This window comes from Agelaius phoeniceus, chromosome 13 (genome assembly GCF_051311805.1).
Source record: "Agelaius phoeniceus isolate bAgePho1 chromosome 13, bAgePho1.hap1, whole genome shotgun sequence".
Lineage (NCBI taxonomy): Eukaryota > Metazoa > Chordata > Aves > Passeriformes > Icteridae > Agelaius > Agelaius phoeniceus.
The window spans coordinates 2,992,994-3,019,778 of NC_135277.1; the positions used below are offsets into that span (position 1 = coordinate 2,992,994).

General features: G+C 48.1%; 1 protein-coding gene across 3 annotated transcripts in view; it reads right to left on the reverse strand.

The window, feature by feature from the left end:
- The window catches only part of LRRK1 (leucine rich repeat kinase 1), a 73,166-nt gene that overhangs the window by 2,796 nt on the left and 43,585 nt on the right, over positions 1-26,785 (reverse strand). For all 3 annotated transcript variants that reach the window (XM_054642085.2, XM_077185385.1, XM_077185386.1), the window contains 17 exons: positions 26,326-26,498; positions 24,021-24,141; positions 23,623-23,782; positions 22,739-23,015; positions 19,616-19,787; positions 18,093-18,256; positions 16,809-16,948; positions 15,150-15,399; positions 13,559-13,725; positions 12,301-12,498; positions 11,362-11,639; positions 10,984-11,178; positions 10,074-10,225; positions 8,377-8,494; positions 6,988-7,104; positions 1,181-2,016; positions 511-612 (listed from right to left, as the gene is read on the reverse strand). In XM_054642085.2, coding sequence (XP_054498060.2) covers positions 511-612; positions 1,181-2,016; positions 6,988-7,104; positions 8,377-8,494; positions 10,074-10,225; positions 10,984-11,178; positions 11,362-11,639; positions 12,301-12,498; positions 13,559-13,725; positions 15,150-15,399; positions 16,809-16,948; positions 18,093-18,256; positions 19,616-19,787; positions 22,739-23,015; positions 23,623-23,782; positions 24,021-24,141; positions 26,326-26,498 — 3,620 coding nt within the window. The remainder of the gene's footprint in view (positions 1-510; positions 613-1,180; positions 2,017-6,987; positions 7,105-8,376; positions 8,495-10,073; positions 10,226-10,983; positions 11,179-11,361; positions 11,640-12,300; positions 12,499-13,558; positions 13,726-15,149; positions 15,400-16,808; positions 16,949-18,092; positions 18,257-19,615; positions 19,788-22,738; positions 23,016-23,622; positions 23,783-24,020; positions 24,142-26,325; positions 26,499-26,785) is intronic.

Here is a 26,785-nt window from a genome sequence, read left to right on the forward strand (position 1 = left end):
TTAATGTATCTAACTGCTCTCCCCTGTGCTCCAGGAGCCGTCCCCCGGCCTGTCACTGCCCACAGCACAAAGGTGCTCATTTAGAGCCAGAACATCAACCTGACCCACGTGAATGCAGCCACAGACAAGCGCCGTGCTCGGCATAAATACACCTCTTGTTCTGAGCACGGGGCCGAGTCTGCCAGGCTGCTCTGACCTTCTGCCAGGTGCCCTCAGAGCAAAGGGAGCCAGCACCAGGCAGGATCAGGCCAGCTCGATCCTGTCTGTGTCATTATGGGGTGCTCAGTCTCTGTGGACTTTGGAGACCAGGCTGTAATCTCAGAGCCTTCTCCTTGCTGTCTGCCCCTCTCTAAGAGCCTTGATGTGCACTCAGCAACTGTGTTTTCCCACTGGGAACTCCTCAGAAGCTGCTGGAAGCCAAGAGGAAGTTCCCAAGAGCCCTGAGAGCCTGCAGAGCCCCCCTGTGCATCCCCAGCCCCTTGTGCCCCTGGTGTGCCCAGCCAGCCTCACCCGTAGGGAGCCAGCTCCCCTGCCTTCAGCACCGCGATCACTCTGCCCCGTTGCGTGCCCGACTCCTTCTCCAGCCCGATAACGATGATGTCCCCTCCTCTCCTGGAAGAGAAATGAGGGAAATGTCACATCCTCAGCACTGGGGATGCTGTCAGCTGAGGATGATCCATGCTGGATATCCATCCTCTGCTCCATGCCCACCTGCAGGCACAGGGAGGGGGCACCGTGATGCCAAGGGGGCATTCTGAATCCAGTGCAGTGAGAGATCCTGTGACAAGCAAAATCAGCTTCCCAGAGGTTCCCATCAGCTCCACAGGAGGCAGCAGGACTTGCCAGGGCTGTGTCCAAGCAAGGAGCCTGCCTGCTGCTCTTTGTTTCCTTTTGTAGCTGGGGAAACACAGCTTGGAGTCTGACCACCCCCTTCTCATTCTGCTGAAACCAACCCAGCAAGGTTTTCCACGTGGCCACTCTGCTCAACACTGCATAATTCCAAAAGGTGTAGAAAATCCATGTTCCATTATACTGGGAACAGAATTTCTCAATGGTAACTTGACTTTCTGGCCAGGTGAATCATACTGGGAATGTAAAAGCTGCTGAATTAGCCTGAGTTAATCTCATGCTCAGCCAGGAGGGATTTTGACTAAGTTGCCTGGTTAAGTGACCCACTTACCTGGGGATCCAGATGAGGTCTTTTACAGGAAGAATCTTGACTGCTTGGAGATGCTCTGTGTTCTCACCCACAGGTGAAGCCTCATGATCCAGGGGAGCCTTCAGCTCGTGGAATTTCTCAGACTCCTCAAAATCCGTGGAGAAGGGTGCACTGGAAGAGCTCAAGGGCGAGCTGGGCAGGCTGGAGGGGCAGCGGGTCACCGCGTTGGGAGGCGAGGAGGAGTAGGAAGACACAGAGCAGTAATCTGTGAGCGAGTCCTGGTGGTTCAGGATCTGGGTGCCCACGTCTGGGCTGTACATGATGCTCACATCCCCTGGAGGGTTGCTCTCCATCGCCCCTTGGCCGATGGGGGCTGTGGCCGGGATGGCAGTCGAGGGTTGCTGGATGGTGAACATGTCCCTGAGGGGGCTGCAGTCCCCGCAGAAGTAGCGAGCACAGAGCTGGTAGCTGGTGGCGTGGTACATCACCAGGAAGTTGCTTTTGTCATCCAGACACCAGAGCACCTCCTCGCCGTGGCACTCGGAGTTGCAGGCGATGGATGTGATGATGGAGGGCGGGCTGAAGGGCTCCAGCCTCCTGCTGATCTCCATGGAGGCGCAGTCGATGACCAGGAGCCCGGGGCCGTTGCTGTACCACACCTCGGCCCCGCCGCTGGTGACCTCCATGGCCCTCACTGGGTACGGGTTCTGCCGCGGGTCGCTGTCCGGGATGTTGAATTTGGACCTGTTGGCTGTGTGGGAGCACAGGTAGGAGCAGTTGTCTCCTGGCAGGCCCTGGGACACTGAGAACACGGCTACCAGTCCATCTGACAAGCCAGCCAGCACCATATATGAGTTCTGTGAGAAAGAGAGAAAAATTTCATGGAATTATAGAATGGTTGGGTTGGAAAGAACCTAAATGATCATCTCATTCCATCCCTCTGCCATGGGCAGGGACACTGTCCATTGGACCAGGCTGCTCCAAGCCCCATCTAACCTGGCCCTGAACACTTCCAGGGATAGAAGTCCACAACCTCTCTGTGCCAGGACCTCACCACCCTCACAGCAAAGAATTTTTTCCTGTTTCTTTACTTCTTTATAATAGAAGAGCTTTCATTCCCAGAAGCTCTGCCTGCTTCTCACATTCTGCAAGAACACCAGTAACTTACCCCAGAACAGCGATAACACAACATAAAAAGGAGTCATTCCCTAGAAGCTGCTGCAGAGCCAGGCTCCTTTCACCCAGTATTACCTCTCTCTTTACTGGCAGGGGCGGACAGACGGACCTGGCAGCCTGCCCTGAAGGTTAACAAATTCAAGCTGGAGTATGTTCAGAGACAGCCATCATGATCCCAGGAATCCAGCTGCAGAAACCCGGCTCACTTCCAAAAAGGAGTAAAGCTATTGCTATCAATGTAGGTAGGAGAGGAATGGAAGAAATGCAGTAAAAATGGAAAGAGGGAGCCAATATTCTCCCAAACAAGAGCATCCAGTGATTGCTCCTCATCCAGAATCTGCTGCTCTGAGAGCTCTGCTCCTCCCAGGGATGAGCTTTGGCTCTGGGATCCCTGGCAGCTCAGACATCCCAGCCCAGGGCACAGAAGCAGCAGCAGCTCAGCAAAGCACCTGCCAAGTGGCACAAACAATTCTGCAGGTGGGTAAAAACCTGTCCCTAAATGTACAGATGTGCTGGACACAGCTCCAGCTCCGGGGCCATGCATCCCTTGTGTCCCAGGGGCAGGAGCTGCTGAGAAGGCCACGGCTCAGCAACTCCTCCAGCTCATCCCAGCGGGGCAAAATGCTGTTAAACAGGCTGGGAAATTGATCTCTTGGGAACAAAACTTCCCGTGACCTTGGGCCTCTACCAGAAACTCCCCCATCTGTGAAGCAGATAAAACAATACTTACCTCAAAGGCCTTTCTATTTCCTCCCTGTGGAGCAATAAATTCTAAATAAAGACCATTTTACCCAGGACTTCTTTGCTGCCTGGACTAAGCACAGCTAACCAAACAGAACCAGACAGAGCAGCACAGAGCTGACACAACCTTGTCCCTCCTCAGCCTCTCACCAGTGGAAAGCCTTTGGCATGCCCAGGATGCCAGTGAGGGGCTGAGGGCTCAGTCACCCTTAGCTGGGAATGCAAAAATTAAATTAAGGCACCCCTGTGCCCTTCCAGGGATCTTGATTCTGCCAGGCCTAGACAATAGTTCCCAGGCAGTAAATGCACATAAAAATCAGTATTCTGACTTTCCCCGGCTATTGAGGGGCAGGTAGTGCAGGGTGAGTGTTATTTAATTGACAGCTCTGCTTGCAAGGCTCATTTTGAGTCCTGGACAAAGAGACACTCTCTGCTTACCAAGTATGAGTAAAACCACGAGAGCACTGAGCCCCTATGACTAATCCAAATCACAGCAGAATTTTACTGTAATGGGAAAAACTAGGAAAGCAAGTGGAAAGTTGTGAAATGGGGCTTGGACTAACTCAGTCCAGTCCCAATTCTCTAACCACTAATTAAAAGAAACCCCAACGACCTGCAGTGCTCAGTGCCATGTTCCTGCTGCCATGTGGATCTGGTGCAAAGGCTCCTGGAAATGCCTTTGCCAAGGAGTTGCATCAGTAAGTTGGATCATGGCACAATGCTTTGCACAAGCTGGGTTTTGGGTTACTTTTTCTTTGGAAGGGAGTTCAATTACTTAAAACTGAATAAAACAAAGCAGAACAGCCCATATTTCTCTGGTAAAAAATGGTCCAACTTTTTCAGTCTGAAGGACCCCGCACAAGAGGCATTTCTTACTAGAAATGGGAAATTTAAATTGAAATGGGAACATCAGACACTAACTGTAATGTATATGTCAACCTGAACTGCTCCTAGCATGACACAGGACACTATAAAAATCTTCAGAGATTATAATTTTGTCTCATTTGATTTGATAACGCTGAATTATCCAAGCATAGTCTTCACAAAAGATTATTTTGAATTCCTTGATTAGTGTCAGCTACTACAGAACAGAATCCCTATTCCCTTTTGAGTTCCACAGGCCAAATTTCCCTGGCACTGAGCAGTCAGCACCATAACCAGGGAGAGGTGGGTCACTGACGCCCTCCTGGTGTTACCAGTAACACCAATGCCAAATCCTGGCCTGTCTGGGATGGAACAATGGTAGAAGCAAATTTGGAAGGTATTTTTTCCATTGGGGTATTTATTGCTTTCTGTCTTGGCTATCAGGACCTGTTTCTATCCAGCCATTACTGTTATCTCTCAGAGAGATAAGAAACAAGGAGCAAATGCTGAGAAATGCCCTTACCCTGCCATCTTCCACTTGACTGAGCTGAGGGAGTGACCAATTCTGCAGAAGACCATGTCAAAAACCACCTCCCCACAGATGCCATAATTAATTCTTGCCAGATTTTACCCAGTGCTGGTGAAGCAAAGCCCCCCTGATCAGGGTATTCCAGCAGCCACCAAAGGCAGGCAGGGCTGCAGCCTCCAGAAACCTTAAGTAACTTTCTCAGAATTCATTTTCAGCATTTGGGCTCCACGAGGAGCCAACAAAAACACACAGCAACAAAAGTGCGTTTGAAGGCCCCGTGCTGCCAGCAGCGGGGCCGTGCCAGGAGGAAGGCCCCGAGCGGGGCCGCAGCGATGAGCGGGGATGAGCCGGCTCCAGACGTCCCGTCCCCCTGCCAGCAGGTCAGCAGGAATGGCAAAAAATCCTGCACCAGGGCCTGGTCACCTCCTCCTCCTCTTGTCCCCACAGGGTCTGGCACTGCTGGCTGCAGCCTTTAAATGCAGCTTTTGTTTCCACGTGTTTCAGGTGTCTGCGCGGGGCCAAAGATTTGCACCCATTCAGGTTTCTGTCTCCCTCCACATCTCTTCCCTCCACTTCTCTTCTACCAAGGCAGAATGTGTCTTGGTTTGCCCTTTTAACCTGCTCATTTGCTAATTTGTTTGCTTTTTTCTGCTGCAAATTGTATTGTTTACCAAAAAGAATCATCCTGGTGACAAAAAGCATGCAACAAAAAGCTTAAATTGTACAAGACTTTTCCTTGGCGGGTGAGTTTCAGATTCTGGGCCCCTCTTGCCTGCTTTCAAATTTCCATGATGCTTCCTTTGGATGAGAAACCAAGTTTTGGAAACTATTTCTTTTGGATCAGCCTTCCCAAGGCAGTCATAAAGAATTCCCCTTCCCAGCAACATCCCTTGGCAATTCTCTGACTAGAAGTTACCTCACATCTCACCAGCTAAAGGGAAATGCAATTCTCTTCTCCACTGGACAGCAGTGACTGTGATAACTCTGATACAGCTTGCTGGCCAGGCAGTGAGTGTGACAAGTGTAAGCTTTCCACATAGGTTTTTTGGAAGAACTGGCTGGTTTAGTTCTTGCCAGCCTGGTCTGCACATCCCCAGGCTGCTGCTCTGGCCATTTCACTGCCAAACTCATTCATAGAAAGGAGAGAGGAAAAAGTAAGTCCAATAAACTAAGAAGGAGTGAGCTGAAGGGAGGTGGATTTCTGGAAGGTTGGGTAGGGTTGGGGGAGGAAGGGAGGTGTCTAGACTCAATATTGCTATTGTAGGGCCTGGCATTATTTATGACATTTTCTAGGCAAGCCACAAACTGGAAATAGAAACCAGGAGACATAAAGCCACTCGTAACCCCTGAGGAATGGCTTTGCAAGCTGTGTGACAGTGGAAAAGCTGAAAGCAAAAGGCTCCTTCCACTGTCCTGGATGGAACATCAACCAGCATGAAAAAGAAATTTGCCCTACACATCAGAAATGAAACTCCACGGTGGACAAATGCGGCAGGTCCGGGAGCCAAGGAAAGCCAACAGATGCAGAGAAATCCAGCCCTGTGCCAACTTTACATCAATGCCCTACTTTAGCTCCACTTACACCATGTTTGGAAGTGCAGCAGCACACCTTACACAAACCATCTGCCTCAGACTCAGCAATCCCAGCAGAAGAGCCAGAAATGGACAATGGCTCAGGACAGGCCTGGTATAAACCAGCAGCTCTGAGAGCTGCCCTGTGCTGAGCTCTCAGACACATCCCAGACTGCTGGCATTTGCAAAGACTACACAGCTACCAGCAATGCTGGAACATAATTACATATTTTCACTTGAGGTGGCTGTAAGCAAACGGAGGTAATTTAGCTGGAAAACAGTTTTTATACATCTCCCAAGGCTTGCCCTCAATAGGCACCCAGGTCAGATCTCTCCTGCCAGAATGGGATGGTGGCAATCCCAGGGCAAGGCAGATAACATAGACCTTGTTTTAATGTCCATAAGAGTAATTATCCCTGTTACCCATAAGAGCATTACCCAAACCAGCTGTATTATCTAAGTGTTCTCATTCAAAACCAAAACAGGAGTGTGGCTGAGCCCAGATAACATTTCAGGATGACTGTGCACACAAATGACAGCACAGCCAGGAAAACAGTGGCTACAAGAGGCCGGATGTGCCCACGTCCTGCATTAGCACTTAACAAATCTCTATTGTAATTATTATTTCATGTCTTCTCCACTTTGTTTGATCAGCCCAAATCTTGTGTTCCAGTGAAGTGGAAACGCAGCTGGAAAACTTCCTTGCTGAGGAATTTGATCTGTTTTGACTATTTTCCCAGCAGGTTTGGAAGTGCCAGCTTTGGTCCCCTGACTCGGGTTCTTGCCCACACCTCTGTCCTCTGGCAGAGGCAGAAAGACCTGGAAACCTTCTCCTTGCAGTGCCAAAATGTTCCTGGGCATTGCAAAGTCCTTCAGCACCAGCTGAGAGTGGCAGCTTGGCTCAGCAGTCTCACTACTGCCCCTTTTCCTTTGGGTTGTTCCTTACCCTTTTCAGAAGAGGCATCACCAGGAAGCAGCTCACAGTGGCAGGAGTGTCTAAACCCTTCAGTGGAGTCTTTAAGGGACACATGCCCTGCAATCCATACACAGAAATCTTCTGGTCCTGTGAAAGAGCACATAAAACTCTATAAATGCAAACCACCCCCCTGCTTTTCATATCTTGATACCTGAGCAAGATCTAATTGGTTCCAAAACTGGGTTTTATTTGTATTTTTTGATATCCAGACAGTAAATTTCTGTTTTTAATGGAGAACCTTTGGCATGTGAGTAGAAAGCAGGTGCTGCATTCCCCAGAACAGGACAATATATGCATTATCCAAAAGTCACCAAAAATCACCAGTGTAGAGATTTTATCACCACATTCAAAAGCAGCATCTGTCAACCCTGAATGCAAAAATCCCAAAGAACAATTGAAGCAGGTTGTATGTTATTTTGCAATTATCTGTCCATTTGAGGGACATTACATTTTATATGAAATCACACCTATCCCACACCTCCTAAATCTACCAGACTGACCAAGAGCATCCAGTTTTGGAACCAGCAAACTTTTGATTCTCATCCAAAAGGTGGAAATTCAATGCTTTAAGATCTTTGAATTTAAATTTTTCTAGACTTTTATTATTATTATTAAAAAGAAAAAAGAAAGAGTATTTGAGCTTTACCTCTATTTGAGAAGAGAAAAAGTCAAAATATTTTATTTTTTTATGGAGAGAAAAAAAGTTCTATACTCACAGCATCCATGCCAGGGCAGAGTGAAATAGCCAACACAAATTATTTACTCAGCAAGTCTGGCCTTTTTTTCCTCCCCACTCTAAAACATTGAACTTCAGGTACATTTAATTTTTTTGCGTTTTTTTTCTTTGTTTTGTGTGAAACGATTGTGTCAGAGTTGGCTGACACTTAACAGCCCTTTTTGATGGGTGGCCAGGGGCTCTGGGGGATAAATCAGCCACTCTCTCTCACTCTTATCTTTTTAGCTGCAATTTTCCACGGTGAACACAAAACTCGGGTACCCATTTCCCACCAACCTTCAAATCCCTCAGGCCTCTTTCAAAACCCCACCCTTAAATGCATGTTTTCTGTCCCTGCCTCCCTTTATCACCCACAGATAAGGACATTTCCCAGATGAACCCCTGGGCACTGATTGCTCCAGCCCAGAGTTTCCCCTCGGGAAGCCGAGGTTCCCACGGTCGCTCTGGGAGGCACAGTCTGGAGCTGTGTGTCAGGTAGAAACAAAACACCTGGAGACAGCAGATGCAAAGTCACTGCTCATCTGAGACGCCCTTTGTCTCACACACTCTTGGCTTTACTAATTTAACAGGCCCTTTCTCTTCGTTAGTGTCACCCCTCTCGAGGGGGCACAGGCAATGCTCACCTCCGTGGCTGCCCACAGCGCATTCTGAAATTTGAGTTGGCAGCACAGCTTCATTCCTGGGCAGCTCATCCTCTGCACTTCCATGACTCCTTTCTCCAGGTTCACCACTGTGTAGTTCCTGAAAGGAGCAAGCAACAATTTCAGACAGCCAACACTCCTCCTGCACGGGGCTGAGGGACTTGAGGCACTTGTGGCCAGGCCATGACAAAACTGCTCAGATGTGGATGATGCTGCAAGGATCTACACCCCTCCTAACTGGAAATACCTCATTTGAAGGAAAAGAAAGATGTGCCCTGGCTCTTGCTGAGGGGCAGATGTGCAATTGCTTCTGTGAGGATTTACACTCAGCTCTCTGACTTTGCACAGGGTTAGCAGGACGTATGTGGTCTGTTCCTGTAATGGAGCTGTGAGACAAACAGATCCAGCTGAACAGCAGTAATTAATAAGTGGGAAGTCTCAGCCCATCTTGCCCATTTGGTTCTCAAGGGAATAGCTGCTCTCCAAGTTCACTACCTTGCTATTATCTGGCTTCATTATTATTCCAGTACATAAACAGAGGAGCATGATTCTACAGAGCAAAGATCTCTAAGTTAATAAAATTATTTATAAATATGACTAATTAGTAGTTTTTTTGTAGCTAAAAGGATTTTGTTTGTTTGGGGAAGTTTATTGAGTTTGGATGTTTGAACAATAACTGGATATTCACAACCACATCTGTGAGTCCCAGATGTTTTACCAACTGTGGCACAAGCAATTACACATCCTGAAATCTGTCACATGTGAGTAAACTTGTTATTCAACAGTCTTCAGCAAGTGGATTGTCCAGTCAGGAAGCAGATTCACTGAGATATATTGCTGTGAATATTTGGACAACATCCATGTATTCAAAATACATCTGGGAGTGCCATGTGCTTCACCAGTTCAGCAGGAAAAGTTACACTGCCTGCACTGAACAACTGACCAGGGACCACAAATGGCAAAGCAAATAGTTCAGCAACAAATCATGTGCCTTCCCCATTAGCTTAATGGTTACAAATAATGAACACAATAATATAAAATTCAGATCAGTTTGTGAATGTTTCCAAATAAGACTGAGGCTATAAAAATCAGCAGCATCCATAAAAATGAACCTAACTAGCCACAGGTCACGTGTGGCTGAGCAAAATGCCATCACCTCAGTCACAATTTAATAACATTTTAAGCACATGCCTTCAGTCCAGAACACATTTTACTGGCAGTGCACACTTGGATGCACACACAGCTCCAGGCATGTGGTTAACTCCCCATGATTGCAATAGGATTTAAGCATGTGCTTAATTGCTTTGCAGAAGAGAGATGGAACTGCAGCCTCAATTAGGAAAGGTTTAGTGTTAAATGGCCTCATTAGGAAAGGCAGAACACGTCTGTTCTCATGTGCAAATGCTTCATCCTGTGTGTGTGAATCATTACACTGCCCTAATCTTCTCCCCATATTAACTGAAGCAGAGTTAAGCTCATTAAATATCCTTTATAAAGCAACCACTGTTCCCAATTAAAAGAGTTTGGGAAAACAGTGTTCACTGTATTCTTGGCGTTCATCCAAGCTCACTTTCACCTTCTCTACCTCCCTCCCAGAGGCAGAAGCGAGGATGCTGAAGGATTTTTTACTTAAAAAGGAAAAAGAAAAAAAGAGGAATTGCTAATGTGAGCTGTCTCACCTGGTGTCCTCCTTCCCATCCCAGAGCACCACGGTGTACTCCTGCCCCGGGGAGCAGAAGAAGGAAGACTGCTTCCCACAGGGCAGCAGGTACATAAACGTTGCAAAGGTTGGGTCTTTCATCTGCCCCACCACAGAGATGGCCAGGGGACGCTGAGGGGGGAGGAAAAGAGAAAGACAAGTCACACAAGATGAAACAGGAGAACCATAATAAACAGGAGGCTCAACAAGGCCAGGCACAAGGTCCTGCACCTGGATCGGGGCAATCCCTAGCACAAGCACAGGCTGGGTGTCCCTGGAATTGGATTCCAACCCAAACCATTTTCTGATTCTATGAATATTTATTAAAGCTTGGTCTGTCATTCTCTTACACATTTTACTGATTAATTTCCTCAGGCTTATGAATTTTGGAAGCTGACCCATTGCATGACAGTGTAGAGACGTTTGAGAGTCAGGCTGACCTTTGTTTGAAGGACAGCAGCTCCAAAACACCAACTGAAATTAATGAAGAATGCAATGCAGCATAATCCTTTTCTTGCACTTTGAAGCTTTTTCTTCCTCATACCTCCTTTTATAATCTTGGGGATTTTGAAGTCTTTGTAGTTGCACTCACAGCGTGACACTGGAGCTGTTTCTAGAAATTATGGGTAATGTCTTGCCCTGGTGAAATCAGCAGCCTAACTGCCACGGACATCAAGGGACCCTCAAGCCACCACAGATGTCTAAGGCCACAAATCTGTCATCATTTCATTCATAAAACTCTCGTTTAAGTCAACAGAAATTCTGGGCCAAATCAGCAGGAGGGGTAAATGGGCAATGGAGCTGTTGTGCTGCACCAGGAGCAAGCTCAGCCCTCCTGCACAAAGAGGGCAGCAGCTCAGAGAACACAGCTCAGGAGGGTGGTTTTGTACCTTCTCTGGCTTAGTATCCCAGCACTCCATCATGAGTGCCTGCATCCTGTAGAGCTGCACCTCCTCGGGCTGCCCCAGGACAGGACGGATCCCTTTGGACAGCTTCTTTGCAATCTGGAGCTGGTGGTGTCCCAGCACAGGCCTCTGCCCGGACAGCAGCTCGTACAGGACCATCCCATAGGAGAACATGTCCACCTAGAGCCAGAAACAGACAGAAAATCAGGGCAGGGCTCTGCTGGGGGATGGAGAGGAGAGCAAGGAAGGCACAGTGGGAAAGCCAGTGCCAGCCCTCATGCACGGAGAAGGGAATTGAGCCATGGGACGGTGCCAGCCCCCTCAGTGCCACCACAGGGCAGCCCCACAGCCTCCCCTGGTCACCTTCTCATCGTAGACGATGCGGGGCCGGATCTCGGGGGCCTGGTACCCCGGCGTGCCCTCCACGCCCAGCGCGCCCTCGTGGAACGACTGCCGCGAGATGCCGTAGTCGGAGAGCTTGATGTTCACGTGCTCCCTGACGTCCAGGGACCACACCAGGATGTTGTCCGACTTGAGGTCGCAGAAGATGATGTTCTTCTTGTGCAGGTAGGCCAGGCCTGTGGCGATCTGGTAGGCTATTTTGTGCGTCAGCATGTGTCCCAGCGGCACAAAGGAGGAACCTGGCACAAAGGAACAGCCCGTCTCCAGCTCCTGTAATTGCCATAACTGCTGCTTCTTCCCCCTCTCTCCTTCTCTTTTTAACTCCAGAGCAATAGCTGACAACCTTTTGAAACATCACTCAATGCCACCATTTGAAAAGACACTGTTTATTTTACTGTACATGTCTGACAGTCCTATTAGATTCTTTTTTTAAACCCTTTCACTTCTAGGCCACTAAATCTTCGGGTGAAAATCAGTGTTTGACTGAAAGTTGACATGAAGCCAAGGTGCCAAGAGGGTCAGATGGCCTCAACTTATCTTGGAATTAGTGTTGTTCATTTGACAATGACAGCAATACAGATAATAATGAGATAATTTAGAGTACCAGACACCCATCTGCAGGGGGAAAACCACAGCACCATCCACGCAGCACTGAAGAGAGATGCACTCCGTATTCATTTGCAGAAAAATTGAAAATCCAGGTCTCCAAAGTAGCTTTGAGAATCCCGAGCATCAATTTTACTAGGTTCCCAAAAGCACAATATAAGAACAATTCCATCCCTCCCACTTCCCTTAGTCTGGGGAAAAAAAAAAAAAATCCCCTCCAGCAAATCAAGCAGTAATTTAAACACCACTGAACACTTGTCAGTGGGAGAGGGGTGGGGGAGAGGCTGGCTTTACCTTTGGAGTTCTCAGCCAGGACGGTGGTGAGGCTGCCCAGCGGGGCCAGCTCCAGGGCGAAGCAGAGCGGGTGGATGCTGATGCCGATGAGGGACACGATGCAGGGGTGCTGCAGGGAGTGCAGCATGCTGGCCTCCTGGCGGAACTCCGAGAAGTTCTTCATGGCATCCATGGCCCGCAGGTGCTTCAGCATGGTATCTGGCAAGACACACAACCCCCCCTCCTCACTGCCCAGCTCAGGAAACGAGTCACGAACTCTTTGGGAGGTGATCACTGAGCAAGGGCTGCAGCTGGTGGGATTGTGTAGACAGCAAGGCTTTAAGTTGAATCCTTTTGCTGATGCATGAGCCACTAAGAGACACTGGCTATAAGCAGGATCTGTCTGGTGCCTCAGGAAGCAAGAGCTCTCTTGGTCCTTAAACACCAGGCTCAGGTGTGCCTGGCACATGCTGTTCTCACACATCCCCTGATGACTTTGGAGAAGCCCATGCTATGCTTCTCCCAGCAGGGGCTCTGTGCAGATGGCACACTGCAGCCCCTTTGCTGGAAGGGCTCTTCCCTACAGTTTCCAAGCCTCCCTGCCAGAAGAGACCCATCACAGTAATGGTCCTGCTGCCACAGCACACCCCAGGCTGCTCAGGCAGGTCGGCTCTTCCCGAAGGTGATTTGTCACTGGGACAGCAGCTGGCCTCCTCCCCAGCTCAGGGATTCACCACATCCTCCCCTGACAAAAATGAGGAATGTGAGGCACTTTCCCCTTTCCTCTGTCCGCAGACTGAGGCTCTGCTGGAAAGCTGGACTCCACAGGAGCCCATCCCTGCCTGGAGAAGCTGGTGGGCTCAGGATTCCCAGTTTGCTTTCTCCAGCTGATGGCACAGAGTGGGTAAAACACAAATTCAGAGGTGGAAACTCACAAGTCCTCAGTGCAAACCCAAGCAAACCCACATTTCTCATGGTCAAATAGTATTGAAACAGGAGCTGAAATCTCACCTCCCTTCCCAACCAAGGGAAATCCAACCTTTAAATCCAACCTTTGATCTGCAGGAGAGAAGCCTCATGCAGAGCCAGTGACCTTCATCACTACAAATGCTCATGAAGAACTCTCAGATGCATCCTCCTCCTCCACTGAAACCCATCAGTTTTGCTATCTATTTCCATGCTGTGTTTAATCAGGTGCTGTCAGCACTTTGCAGACTCTTTGGTCTTAGCTTAGGATCCCAGATTCCCAGATTCCTGACACCAAATCTGTGCACTGTACCTGCAGCTGAAGTGGGAGAACCCTTGCATTTTTTAATCTGAAATCTCTTCACAGCCACTGGTTTTCCTTGGTATCGTGCCCGATATATAACAGTTCCACTTCCACCCTGGCCAAGAACGTTGTTTTCATTTTCACTGCATTCCAGTTTGCTATTTTCCAGGAACAGTCTGCCAAACAGAAATTGGGGTTTTTTAATTAAAGTTTCAAAGATGTGGTAAATTAATGTTTTTAATGTGATTTCCATTTTCACAAATGCCTAATAGGCTCTTGCCTTATCTACCAAGAGGACTGGGTCGCCTGAACTACCTTGGTCATCTCAGTGCACTCCATGCTGGCTCACATTGTACAACAGATCTCTCACAGAAAATAGTAATTTGAGCAAAGAAGCACAAAAGGCTTTTTACTAATTTATCCCATAAGAATCAAACAGATCTGGAAAGCACATAAGCTCCTTTTCCAAGCAGATGACACAGGTACTGATACTTGTACTACTTATCTGTATTAATTATTTTTTTTTTTGCTTCATTTACCTCCTGTTCCTCTTTCTTTCCACCGAGGCAGGACAGGATGTTTATGAACAGCCCCACACTCTGAAACCTGATTATTCAAATCAGCTTACTGTTCCCAGGCTGCAATTCATCATTTCCCCACTCTCCCAGAGACTACTTTTACAGCTGTTCACACTTCAAACATCTCCACTCGCCTCACACCTGCCAAATAAATCTGCAGGAGATAACAGTGTGAGGAGGGATGGTGTGATGAGCTGATGGGGTGTTTGCCCAGAAAAATGACCCCAACAAAGCAACAGGGGCCAGTGAGAGCACAGAGAGCTCTGACAGCAGCCAACAGGACAGTCTGATCCAGAGGTCCTGTGATTCTGCCTTGGGCACTCAGAGGTCTGAGAGAGCAGGAGCCAAAGGGGACATTGCTCTCCTGTCCTGCCTGCTCTCGGGTCTGCTCTGCACACTGAGTAATGAGGGGTATAAGACAGCCCATCTGGGAATGCAGTTAAGCAGCTTAAAGATTTGGCAATGCTGCAGTGGGCAGGGAAGAGCTCCTTCAGCTGTTCAGGGCTGCCACACACTCAACACATCCAGCAGCTCTCAGCCGAGCAGGAGCCCCAGCTCAGTGTGAGTCCCCCTGTGGTGTCCATAAACTCATTCACCTACAGGCCCTTACAAAATTAGAGCCATTTCAGTGCCAATTTTGTGATGCAGCAGCACTTCCTTTTTGTTTTGCCACATTAAAATCTCCTTTTGTGGGATCCCAGAAAGGCTCCAACTACAGAAAGTCCTGGCCAGAGTTCTGGGCAATGCAGGACAGCTGTGGCTTTAAAAAGGACTTTGACATTGCACCACAGTGATCTCAAAGGACCCCTGGTGTGGTGACTCGGTCAGCACACAGATATTGTCTAAGCAAGCTGCTGAACACCAGGGGTGCAGCTCAGGATGAACTGCCAGAGCACGGATGGAGAGCAGATGGATTTGTTTCCTGTGGTCAGCACATCCCTCCAGCAGAGGCGACTTGGGAAAAGTGCCCAACCAAATCACGCAGGTTCACTGAAACTCAACCAAAGGCTATCACACGTTACCTGGCAGGAAAATCAGTCATGAAAAGCTCTGGGACCAGCTCTTGGAGCGACACGGGGATGTCAGGGTGGTTAGGACATGTGATGTAGTCCAGCTCGATGGCGGTCAGGACACAATCCTCCATGTTGAAGTACTGCGCGTCCTCCACCCTCTCGCCGCCCTCGCGCTGCTCGGGCCTGGCAGCTGCACAGATGTGGCAGGGCACATACTGCTCCATCAGCAACGTGCCATCGCTCTCCGTGGCTGTGAGGGCTGCAGAGAGAGCAAACAAACAGGAAACCACGTCACCACGGCAGCTGAGAGGGAACAACAGCTCCGAGTGCATTCCAGTGTCCGCGGCACGACCTGGATCCGCCGGCTGGGGATGGTCACGCTCACACAGAGCAGTTTGCTGCAGGGTACTGACTGGAATGGAAAATAGCTCTGCAAAGTAGACAGGGACAGTGCTGGGGAGACAGGGCTGTGGACATAACCCAACGCTCACCCTGCTCTGGTCACAGGTAATGCACAGGCCTGTGAGGCAGGTGTACTCAGGACTAGCAAAAATTGGAAGTATGTGAATAAAGGAATGGAGAGACCCTTCTGCTTGCTGAGTGCCTCTGTCTGCCCAGGCTGCAAACTGCCAGATTGTTTGAGGTGGGAATGGGGTTGTGAGCAGGCTGGCAGGCACAGCACACTGAGCTTGGGCTCAGCACTCACCTGCAGCACCCAGGCTGGGAACACAGGTCCTGCGGGCTCCCTCATGGGCAATGTGTTCAGCCCCTCCAGGGGAAACTTGGATTCTACCACGACTAAGCCTTTGGGAGGTTCACACCTCTCCCATAACTACAGAGAGATTTTGTGGTGACAGGCTCTTTTAAATGCCCACAATTAGTCAGGGTGAACACAGGCTGCAGCCTTTGAAGTCGTGGCTCTTCTCAAGCTTCACTGATTAACTTTAGCATTATTTTAATCCAAAGGCAAATAAAATGTTCTTTAAGCTTCAGAACACGCAGAACGTGAGTATGTGAGAGTGCACCACTGTTTCCTCCACAGAGCCTCCAATTAAGAGACTTTGGCACTGCTTTCTAGACCAGGGTAGGACGACAAAGAGCACTTCAGATTTTGTTTTGGTTTCAAACAAAGTGTCTTGGGGTTGCAAAGAGCCTGCTGGGTAACAGCAGGATCTGTGCTGAGCACAGGAAAAGCAGCTGCAGGAGTCAAGGAAGTTACCTTGGCATGGAGTCTTGGTACCATATTCACTCAAGCCTCTCACATCAGAATTTTGTAACTCACAGAAAGTTAGAAATGATGGGCAAATCCTCCTCCCAGAGGATGCCAAAATGAGTTCAAGGGACAGGACCAAGCAGTCTGGGCCAAATCCTGCCCCCACTGGATGAATCTCTTGAACTCCTGCAGGTCCTGTCTGAACTGCAATGTTTCACCTGTGCTGCTGTGACAGACAGACTGGAAGACACAATGTCTAGACCAAAGGGTGTTGGCAACTAATCTTGATCTGTCTGCAGGTTTATTAGCTTTTATCAAATGTTATTGGCTTCAGACTGTCAGAGCCTGAGGGGTCTTCAATTAACACACAATATTGTGCACCTGGAGAGCTCTGTCAAAGAACCCTCTGTTGAAAAGATGTAACACTGCACAGAAAATTAGAGTTGTTCTCTTACCAGGGAACCACTGGTCTATCAAAGAGTTGACATGATCCGTGATGAACGCCATGGCTGAAAAGTCTCTCACTTCTGACTGGGAAATTATTTTAATTCCACCACTTTTTTTCTTTTTCCAGTTCACATCAGAAGACTCGACGCTGTGTGAGAAAGCCAAAAGACAGACCTGTGAAGCTTTTCTGCAGTATCAGTGTCAACAAACTTTCTTTCTGGCAGGAAACCTGAGTTACATAATAACACACAGTTCATGAGTCATCGAAACACAAAGCAATCTAGCTTTGAGGGTGATTTTCAACTCAGTCTGTTCTGAAGAGAATTCTTGCACAGAAATGCCAGTTCCTCACAAAGGGTAAGTGCTATAGAAGGTCAGGACTAGGGAAAACTGTGGCCCCTAAGCAAGCTGAGTATGACAGAGAGCTTTGACAGAAATGCCCTATACAGAATGATGGAAGGTTGGGAGTTGTAAAATCAGTAATAAAACTCCAGTGGAATAATAATGGTATTTCCAGAAACCGTTAGGAAAAGTTTATGAATATCATTTTTGCACAATTCCCATGAAAGTGTAACTCCTTGAAATACATGGGGAGCTAAAAGCATGACCACTACTAGAGTCCAGAATTCAGGATTCCAGCCTGTGGTTTGCAGGGTCTGGGTTCAAGTCTCTACTGAGCTTGGAAACTTGGGAAGGTCACTGCTCCCTTCTGGCCTCCAACCATGCAACAGCACCAATGGTTCCTCCCTGTCTTGCCAGGGACTGAAGGAGCAAAAGCCTTAAATGTCTGCATTTGTGAAACAACATGGACAGGAGGTTTTCCCCAGGCTTGCAGCCAGCAGACACTCTGCCTTGGCCAGGCTGAGGCACTTGCCCACAGTCCCTGCTGCACAGAAGCACCTCCATTGACCTGGATTACTGCCACGCAGTGGTGAAGTTTTAGGATTCAGTGGAAAACTCATTGAGGTAAGGAAATCTTTGCATGTGAAAATGCATGATTTTAAGCTGCCAGAGCCCCACTCTGAATTTCACTTTCTGTTCTCAGTCCTCTTTCAATTTGTGGCTGCAACAGCAGATAAGCTTGATACATTCAGACCTGCCAAATAATCAGTTATTCATCACTTTTGTCAGCAATTGTTACCAGGTGAGTTATGTCCATTAGAAGAGCCTCCTCTTCTCCTGATGAGTGAGCACACGGCCTGGGTCAGGCCCATTCATCTCCATTCAGCTGATGAGTCTCATACACTCTATTAGTCCCCTGTCACACATGCTGCATTATGAACACAAATTACCTAAGATAGCCTCCATCAAAGGTAACGAACAGACCTTCCTGCCAGTAAACCGTGTGAGTCCTTTTGACTCGGAACGTGCTGCAGCGGTTCCTTTGTGTGCCTGTGAAGCTGTAGATGGTCACCTTTTTGTTCCTTGTCTTGGTGTTCTTCTTGTTTTCAAAGAGCTGAAACAAGCAGAAAAGCATGAAAATCATGCTGAAGTTTCTCGTAAGGATGTTTCAATCAGGCAAGAAAGTGATTTCTTTTTTTGGCTTTCACAGGTGCTGTTGTACCTTTTCCAGTAAAAGTGACTTGTGCTCATATAAAATTTTGCGATGGAATGGAAATACACGTGGTAAAATTGATTTTTCCACAGTGGAAATCTTTTTCATGCCACTCAAAAAAGAACAATTTCATATCAGTGCACAAAGCTAATTCTGTAACTGTGACATTTGCCATATTTATTCTGCATTCACAAAAGTCTTATAAACCAAAAGCACTAAATGTTCTAGTGAATGATGAAGTCTGCCCTCAATGGAGAGAGTTAACTTTTCCACCTGTTTTAGTAGGAGGAAGATGGCTCTTCTCCAAGACACTTGAAACCAGCAAAATGTATTTCTGTTTTAAAACCAAGAAGTTAATCTGCAGGACTCCGCTGTACTCATTGCTCCAACATTTATTTGCCTGCAGACAGGTCTGACGCCTGGCATCCTTTCCACTCCCTTCATGAGGACTGGATGAAGCCCCTAGGAAAGGTGCTTTAGGATTATGTAGTGCCCAGGAGGATGTAAGCATGGGGTTGCCAAGACACCCCGTTAAAAGAGGTAAAGTTATTACATGGCTTGAGAAGCCTGGAACACAGAGGACCTTCCAAAAACAGGCATCATGTTTTCCATGTTCTGTACATCACTGACAGACCACAGTTTAACGGAGAGCTGCTAAGAAGATACCAGAGCAGTACTATAAATATTTTGCAGATATTTATTACAGTTTCAAATAGAAACTGCTGCAAACAACATCAAAATTCACTGGGCTCTCAGAACCTTGCAAACACTACTTTAATGTCACTCACAGCACTCGCACTAATGGGGTGCCTCATTAAGGCAACAGTCCTGTAATTTTCTTCTCATTTAAACCCATAGAGATTCAGATATTTGGCTCGGCTGGAGCTATTCCAGATCTCCTCTGGCAAAGCTGTGAGGGAGTCTGCCCTGGTGGAATGGTCATGGACAAGAGCCGCAGGCAGAACTCCAATTACTTGTAATTGGAAGATGCTGGAGGAACTGAGACCTTCCAGGGGGTCACGTTATAAAGAGACTGTGGAGAACTCAGGTTTTCTCCCCCAGTGCCAATTTGTCGTTCTCAATGACACCTACTGCAAAAACAGAGTCAGGCTTTGAGTGCAGAGCCTCACTTCTCCCTGCTTACTCAAACAATGCTACTGCAGTCTGTGACAGAAGCGAGCGGGATGTGAACAGACATCCCACTTACTCTGAACCCCCTCAGCTGTCTGCTTTTGTTTGCAGACAGACACAGTAACCTACCTGGAGGTCCATCTCTGCCAGGCTAATTAACATTCGAGCTATGAACCTCTGCCAGAAGCCAACGGGGACAAAGCTCATCTTGAAGACCCTCTGGACCGTGTTTGCAGTCTGGTGGCAGAGCCCGTGGATATCTAACGCCGGCTTGGTAGGAAGCAGATGAGGGAGGAGGTAGCTGAAACACATCAAGTTCAACAGCTCAGATTTTAGCTACAGCTTTTAACACTGAGTACATTGTTACCAGATAATAAGGCGATTCAGTCTCCAAAGAGATTTTTAATGGCACAGCCTACTGCATATAAAAAAGCTTTTAGACTAAAACGCTGCAGCAATACATGGAGAAATTAATTTACACTATGAAAGCAAGCAGAGGCAAAACAGACATTACATAATTCAGCCAGGGCTATTGGAAAGGGCTAAAATTGATGTAATGAGCATTTGTGTACTCACAAATTAAATGCATTAAAATATAAGAGTCATTAGAACAGCTGTGATGTCGGGACTCATTTTTTTGGTACTATTTTGCCCTGGTAGTAAGCAGGGAATTAGAGCTATGGAACAGGAGATCAGGGCAAAAACAACCTCCAGTAGCTCGGGTTCTGTAAGCCCAGAAGTGGGGGAAAGGAGTTTCATGCTGCAGGGACTGGGCTCTGCCCTCAACCCAGCCCCAGAATGAGAGCACCCCATGGGTCAGCATGACAGGGATTCCTGCTGCCCCATCCTGCAGCTGGTGGATCCCTGTCACATCCCTGACAAACCTCCAGAGCAAGAGCTCACTTTGCCAGGCTGTTGCCAGCAGAGAAATCACTTGTCTAGCTCAGATTCCTCTGCAATCAGATTATTAGGTACTTTGCCCAAGTGTGAAGGAGACTTGATGTTATCTGTGCCTGACCAGCCAGCAGTAACGGGGTTATGCTGGTGTAGGGGACCACAACGTTTTCAAATTATTTTCAGATCTCCCAGTAATCCCAGAATATTCATTTGTCCTGATCTTTCATATTTGGGAAGTTAAACGTCCTGGAACACTGCAACTGTTTTGAAAACCATGAGCTTATGGCTTTCAATACTTGCCAGTAAATCTCCTGTCAGTGATACTCTTCTGTACCAAACACATCCCAGGATGCCTATACAATCTAAAATGTTATTTGCTTATAAGCAGACACACTGCTGTTTTATCAGTGCTGAGCCTGAGAAAATGTGTTGGCATCTGGGGCTCATCATTGACGGGCACAACGACAGCAGCAAGGCACGTGGCCAAGAGACCTGACCAAAATAACACTGGCAGGGACTAGACACAACCAGAACTAATGCTGGGTCAGAATCCACTGCTTTAAAGAATCCACTGCCTCTCATATTTTCTCTCTAGCAGCTGCAGCATTCTGTACAATTTGAAACATCAGCTCAGAAAAAAAACGGCCATGATTAGACAACAGCTCTCTCCATATGTCACACGTGATGACATATTACATGATCAAATTATCTGTTCCATGAAACATCTTTGGAATGTAAAACTGGCAAAAGTTTCAATTATAAATTCCAGTAAGAATGGTCACGCTTTTAAGTGTATTTTAAGAAGCAGAACACAGCTAAGTTATGTGCACCTTAGGCAGAAAAGCAGAGTGCGACAAACTAAAACTTCTTGCTCTATAAAAGTAGTGGATGCATCATCAGAGAGGCAATAAATTTTCCACAGCACATCCAAGAAAAGGTCTAGGAGTGTAAGAAGGGCCAGTGAGGCCCTTCTGGGCCACAACTATCTAGTGGATTATAACACAGATGGTGATTCGACGCTCTTGAACAACAGCCAATGCAAATTTTGAAAATATGTGAAACATGCCCCCATCCACCCTTTCAGAACAGAAACTGGCAGCTGCTTTCTCTACTGACTGCACAGAAACCCTATCTGGCAATCTAGACAATAATTGCAGCAGCACAGTAACAAATAACTGCTCTGTGTCTGGCTAGTACATTAAATTAATCCAACCTGCTATAGCTACAGCCCGTCAGTGGGAAGAATATTCTGCTAATGTGGCTTGGATCGCTCAGAAAAACATTGGGCAGGCCATGAAAAAGCAGTTTCCTTGTTCCTGAGGCACAGACAATGTAATTGCCCTGGTGAAAAATGGCAGATAGTGACAAGGAGTCCAAAAGGCATTTTGGACTGAGCAGAAACATTGCTGCTTTATCTGTGTTAAGCCTGAGAAAATTTGTTGGCATCCGGGACTGGATAAGTGACAGGCATAATGACAGCACAGAGAATGCTGCACTTGTGCTGGCATTGAGAGCTCCCCCGAGGCTCAGGGCGATGCGGCCGCGCTGTCCTGCAAGGGCAAGGAAGTGAAATGCAAATGCCACATCAAAAGTGCAGCACAGCTCCGGGCTCACCGCTAGCCCAACAACAGGCTGTCGCCAAGCAGATGGCAGAGAGAAAAATCGCAGGGAACTCTGCCCAGAGGAAAAGGGACCGGGGGGCAGAGGGGAGGAGGACTCATTAACATTTAAAGAGAGTGAGGTTTCTTAGACCATTTCTAGGAAAACTATTGATCAACACCTATTGAAGTTAAAAATCAAGTAAATCACGTTGCTGCTGCAGCTACGCTTTCCTGATTTCACCAGGAATAAAATGTTGCTACTTTCAGGGCTGACACAAGTACTGATTACCCAAAGTTTTCTGCCGTGCTGAAGTGAGGATCCTTCACTGGAAACAGATGACTCCAGCCCATCTATATTTCAGGCCTGGCAGCCGTGGCCTCACATCCTCTCCCAGCTGCAGCTGCGCCGGCTGAGCCCTTACAGCTTCCACCTGCTCATGGCCACAGCCCCGGCGGTGTCACTGCCCCTCCGGGCTGGTGGCTGAGCCTGTCACAGCCTCAATGCACCCAGTGGACAAAGACTGCTCTGGGAAAGCTTTCACACAGGCTGGTTTGGCCCAGAGGATGCTCAGTTCAGGAAATACAGCCCAAATGGATGGGTGCCTTCCATGACACTGCTGAATGCTCTCAGATATTTTCTCAGCACAAGAATCCTGTCAAGACAACCACTTGGAGTGGCAAAGCCTGTTAATATCCACTGACTAAAAGGTCATTTTTCTCCAGCCTGACTAAATCTCTCTCGTTATCAACATACCTGTTATTGGCCACAGGCAGGGCGATCTCAAACTTGGCCAAGAACTGGAAGTACTGCTCTTCGGTCTGCTCGGTGAAACCCGTCCCAACCAGCAGCATCCTGAGGTCCTCTGCTCTGATGACTCCATTCTTAGCTACAGACTTGGAGCTCTTGATGTTGAAAATCCTCTGTAGACACTCTGAGAGCCAGACAGGGTCAAGGAAGTAAAGGTTCCTCAGGCCATGGCTCGTGTCTGGGAAGTGCAGTAGTGTCCCTGTTTCTATGAGAAAATTAATGGCTGCAAAAAAGTAAAGAATTGGGGATTAGCAATAGATCAGCATTAGGAAACCACAGAAGTGCAGAAGAGTAGGACTACGAGGCACTTTGTGCAGTTTTATGCATTCCAGACACAGCCAGCACGCAGCCAAGCCAAGAGAGTAACATCTATCTGAGGAGTGCTGCTATCTGACACTCCACTTGTAAAACCCACATCTCACTTCTTCACAGCCAGTACTTCTGTCCCCATGACACCTCCCCTTCACCCTCCTCCTGTCATCTTCACAGGGAAAGGGCTCTCCCTGCCTCCTGCAGAGCAAGGCCTCCATAAAGATCACAAGACTGGGGACCTACAGAGAAGCCAGACTTGAAACTATGGCAACCTTCACTCTACACAGACTAGAAATGAGACACAGCTTGTTAAAAAAAAAAAAAAGAATGAAATCAGTAACCTCAAACCACCTTAGAAAATTCCTAGTCCTGTCCCCAAAGCCCCACTACTAATTTTATATTTTACCAATTTCCAAAGTCACCTCTACACTGGTGGAATTTGTGTTTACTATTTGTGGAACATTTCAATTGGACGTACCTATCAATTTCCAAGAAATGACGGGTCTGCTCTGACCTACCAGTTTGCAAGTCTTCATAGTCCTTGATGTCATTTCCAGGTGTCTGCTCGATCATCAGCTCTATTTGTCTGTCTGTTAAATACTGCACATCATCATTTTGACTTCTTCTATGCTGTTCTGCAAGGACAGCTTCTTGGAGGCTGAGGTAACTCCTTGGTATCTGCAAGCCATGTGAGAAAACCAGCAGGATCAGGATCAGCCAGCAAGGAATGAACTGGCTGCCACCTTCCTTTCACAGGGGTTTTTCAGTGCTGTCTCTTCCCAGAGCCAGACTGCCATCTTAAATATTCACATGGCTCCTGCACCAACCCCTTACTCCAGTAACTCCTAAAGGTGACCTCCCAAGCCTCCCAAAAGCCCTGCTTTGGCAAGGATCACCAAGACAGCCCAGTTCTCACCAATCTCCCTGCAAGTTTCTGGGAGCAAATTGAGCTGCCAACATCCTTCATGTTGCAGGTGACGTGAAAAATCAGCTGCCGCAGTCCCTCGAGGCCTTCCAGAGTCTTACACGAGAGCTCACTGCAAAAGCCATTCAAGGGGGAAGGTTATCAATCCTTATCAGCACACTGGCTTCCTTTCCAGCCTCACTTTCTCTTATCACTGACTGTAAATTTCCTGTGTCAGCTGAATGGGAGGAAGGCTGTCAGTGAGTATTTTTAGAATACTTTGGAGACAACACAGAGTTGCCTGGAAAAGATGTATCAGGCCACATCTGTATTAGCCCAACCTCTGCTCTGCCTGCTTCACTGCCTGCACTGCTGTCCCCTGTGCACTGGGATGTCTGGGGACATCCCTGGCAGCCTGACCAAAGTCATCCCCCTCTGTCCCTCCAGAGCCACACACATCCTGGAAGGGGCTGTGGGGAGGATGAGAACTCTGTGCCCCAGCAGCCTCTAGAGACAGGTCCAGTCCTCCCTGCCCAGATCAAAGAGGCAGAATGATGACTACCAGACACCTTTTCCACCCTCATTCCGGCCCTTGATCAGCTGGATCCTGCAATCTGGGAATTGATGCTTAGATCCTAAAAGCTGGCCTTCATTATCTCTTCAACAGCTAAAAACCTGCCCTCTTCAACTCCTACTAGTTTTAATCTCTTTGTGGGCTGGATAAGAACAGTTCTGTTCCACTTTCCCCAACAAAGGGTCTTTCTAACTGATCCTACACATGTTCCCATGGCAGACAGAAAACCCTTCTCTAATGAAAATATGCTTCATCTTAAACCTCAGCCCTGCATGGCACTGGGAAGTGTGCAACTCACTGGGATGCTGGATGACCCTGACCATGACAGAAGCACCCAGGGTCACCCACACAGTGATTTCACACTCCTCCAGCCCCAGAGCTTAATACCATGCTTATTCCAGGTGGATGATGGAGTGTGGAGAGGCACAGGAGGAAAGAGGCTGGTAAGAAATGCAAGGGGAAAGGAAGGTGAAGAGAAATGTTCAGGATGCCTGTCAGGGTGAAAGAAAGTCCCCTTGAGAAAGAATGACAGAAATTATGTTGTGATGCTCGGAGGTGATGGCAAAAGAGGCTTGAGGTGACACAAAGTATTCTCCTTCTCATGATGAGTCTTTGAGCCTCACAGTGGGTCCCTGGTGCTTCTTCTAATGGGGAAGAGCTGGCTGGGATGCCTGACATGGACAGGGATGCCTGACATGGACAGGGATGCCTGACATGGACTGGGATGCCTGACATGGACTGAGATGCCTGACATGGACTGAGATGCCTGACATGGACTGGGATGCCTGACATGAGCTGGGATGCCTGACATGAGCTGGGATGCCTGACATGGGCTGGGATGCCTGACATGGACTGGGATGCCTGACATGGACTGGGATGCCTGACATGGACTGGGATGCCTGACATGGACTGGGATGCCTGGCAGTGCCTGGGATGCCTGACATGGGCTGGGATGCCTGACAGTGCCTGCAGAGCAGTGTGTGGGAGGTCGGCTGATGCCTTTGCCAGGCAGCAGATGGGAAGTGCTGGGGACATCACAGTGCCCTTCCTCATTTGCCAGCTGCCACCTGCTCCTGCCCCAGGCAGATATTTTCACGTTGTTTGGTGCCAGCCTGCTGCACCCCCTGGCTCACAGCACGCTCCGTTCCCAGCTGGAGCAGCCTCCTCTTCCCAAGGGCATTCTCTTGGAGCAGTGTCAGACTGCGTGGCCTGAGGGACACCCCCCTCCCAGGCAGCCCCAGCCCCCTGTTGTGACACCTGGAGATGGATGGGACAGGTTTGGACTGCCAGAGGCTCAGGGGAGTGACCCCTCCTTGCCCAGCCGCGTGAGCCATGTTCCCACGTCAGGTACCACCCACAGCCTCCCCTCAGCAAAGCCCCTGGCACCCCCCTGTGACAGTCACGCTCCCACAGCATTAATTAGTCAATCTGCACCTTCTCCCCTTGTGACTAATGTGTCACCATCAAACAGTGAGAAACCTGAGTGAAGGGGGAGCAGTAAACAGGCTGGTCAAGGTCATGACTTTGGAGCTTCCAGCTCTCAGACTCATCATCAGCCCCCTGAGCAACACTGACCTTCTCTCTCATTATAATACATTATCTCAGTCAAAAATAGATGAAATGCAATGCTGACGAGCCTCTAAATTGGTTCCGTTGCCAAGGAGATCAAGTATCTCAAAATTGTTAAAAGTGTCATAAAATAAAGAGTGAGTGACTGAACTTCACAAAGGCACAAGGACTCACTGCAGGTGCTTGAAGGTGATATCTGGGAAGCCAGTTGCTCTGGATCCAGAGGGAGAGCGACACAGAGCCAGGACATAGGCCCTCAGGGTTGCTATCCTCTCCACACGGAATTTTGTCTCAATCAAATCAAGGTGTGTTCCTACCACCAACACCACTGAGTTTGGAGCCTTGGCCTGCAAGAGAAAACAGTGGCAGTGATCTCATCCAGATTACATCAGGGAGGACAGATGAAAAGTGTAGTATTTAAGAGGAGGGAGTCACACATATCAATAAAATGGAATACCTATATATATATTTATAAAATAAAGGCAACATATTGTGGCAGCTTGACAACTGCTGCAGGTGATCTGGGCATCACAGAAGCTCTGCAGAGCATGGCTTAATCACCTGCTGCTACTGCAGAGCAGGAAACTGTCACTTTGTGTTTTTACATCAGGGTTTAACATAAAAGGAGTTGCTC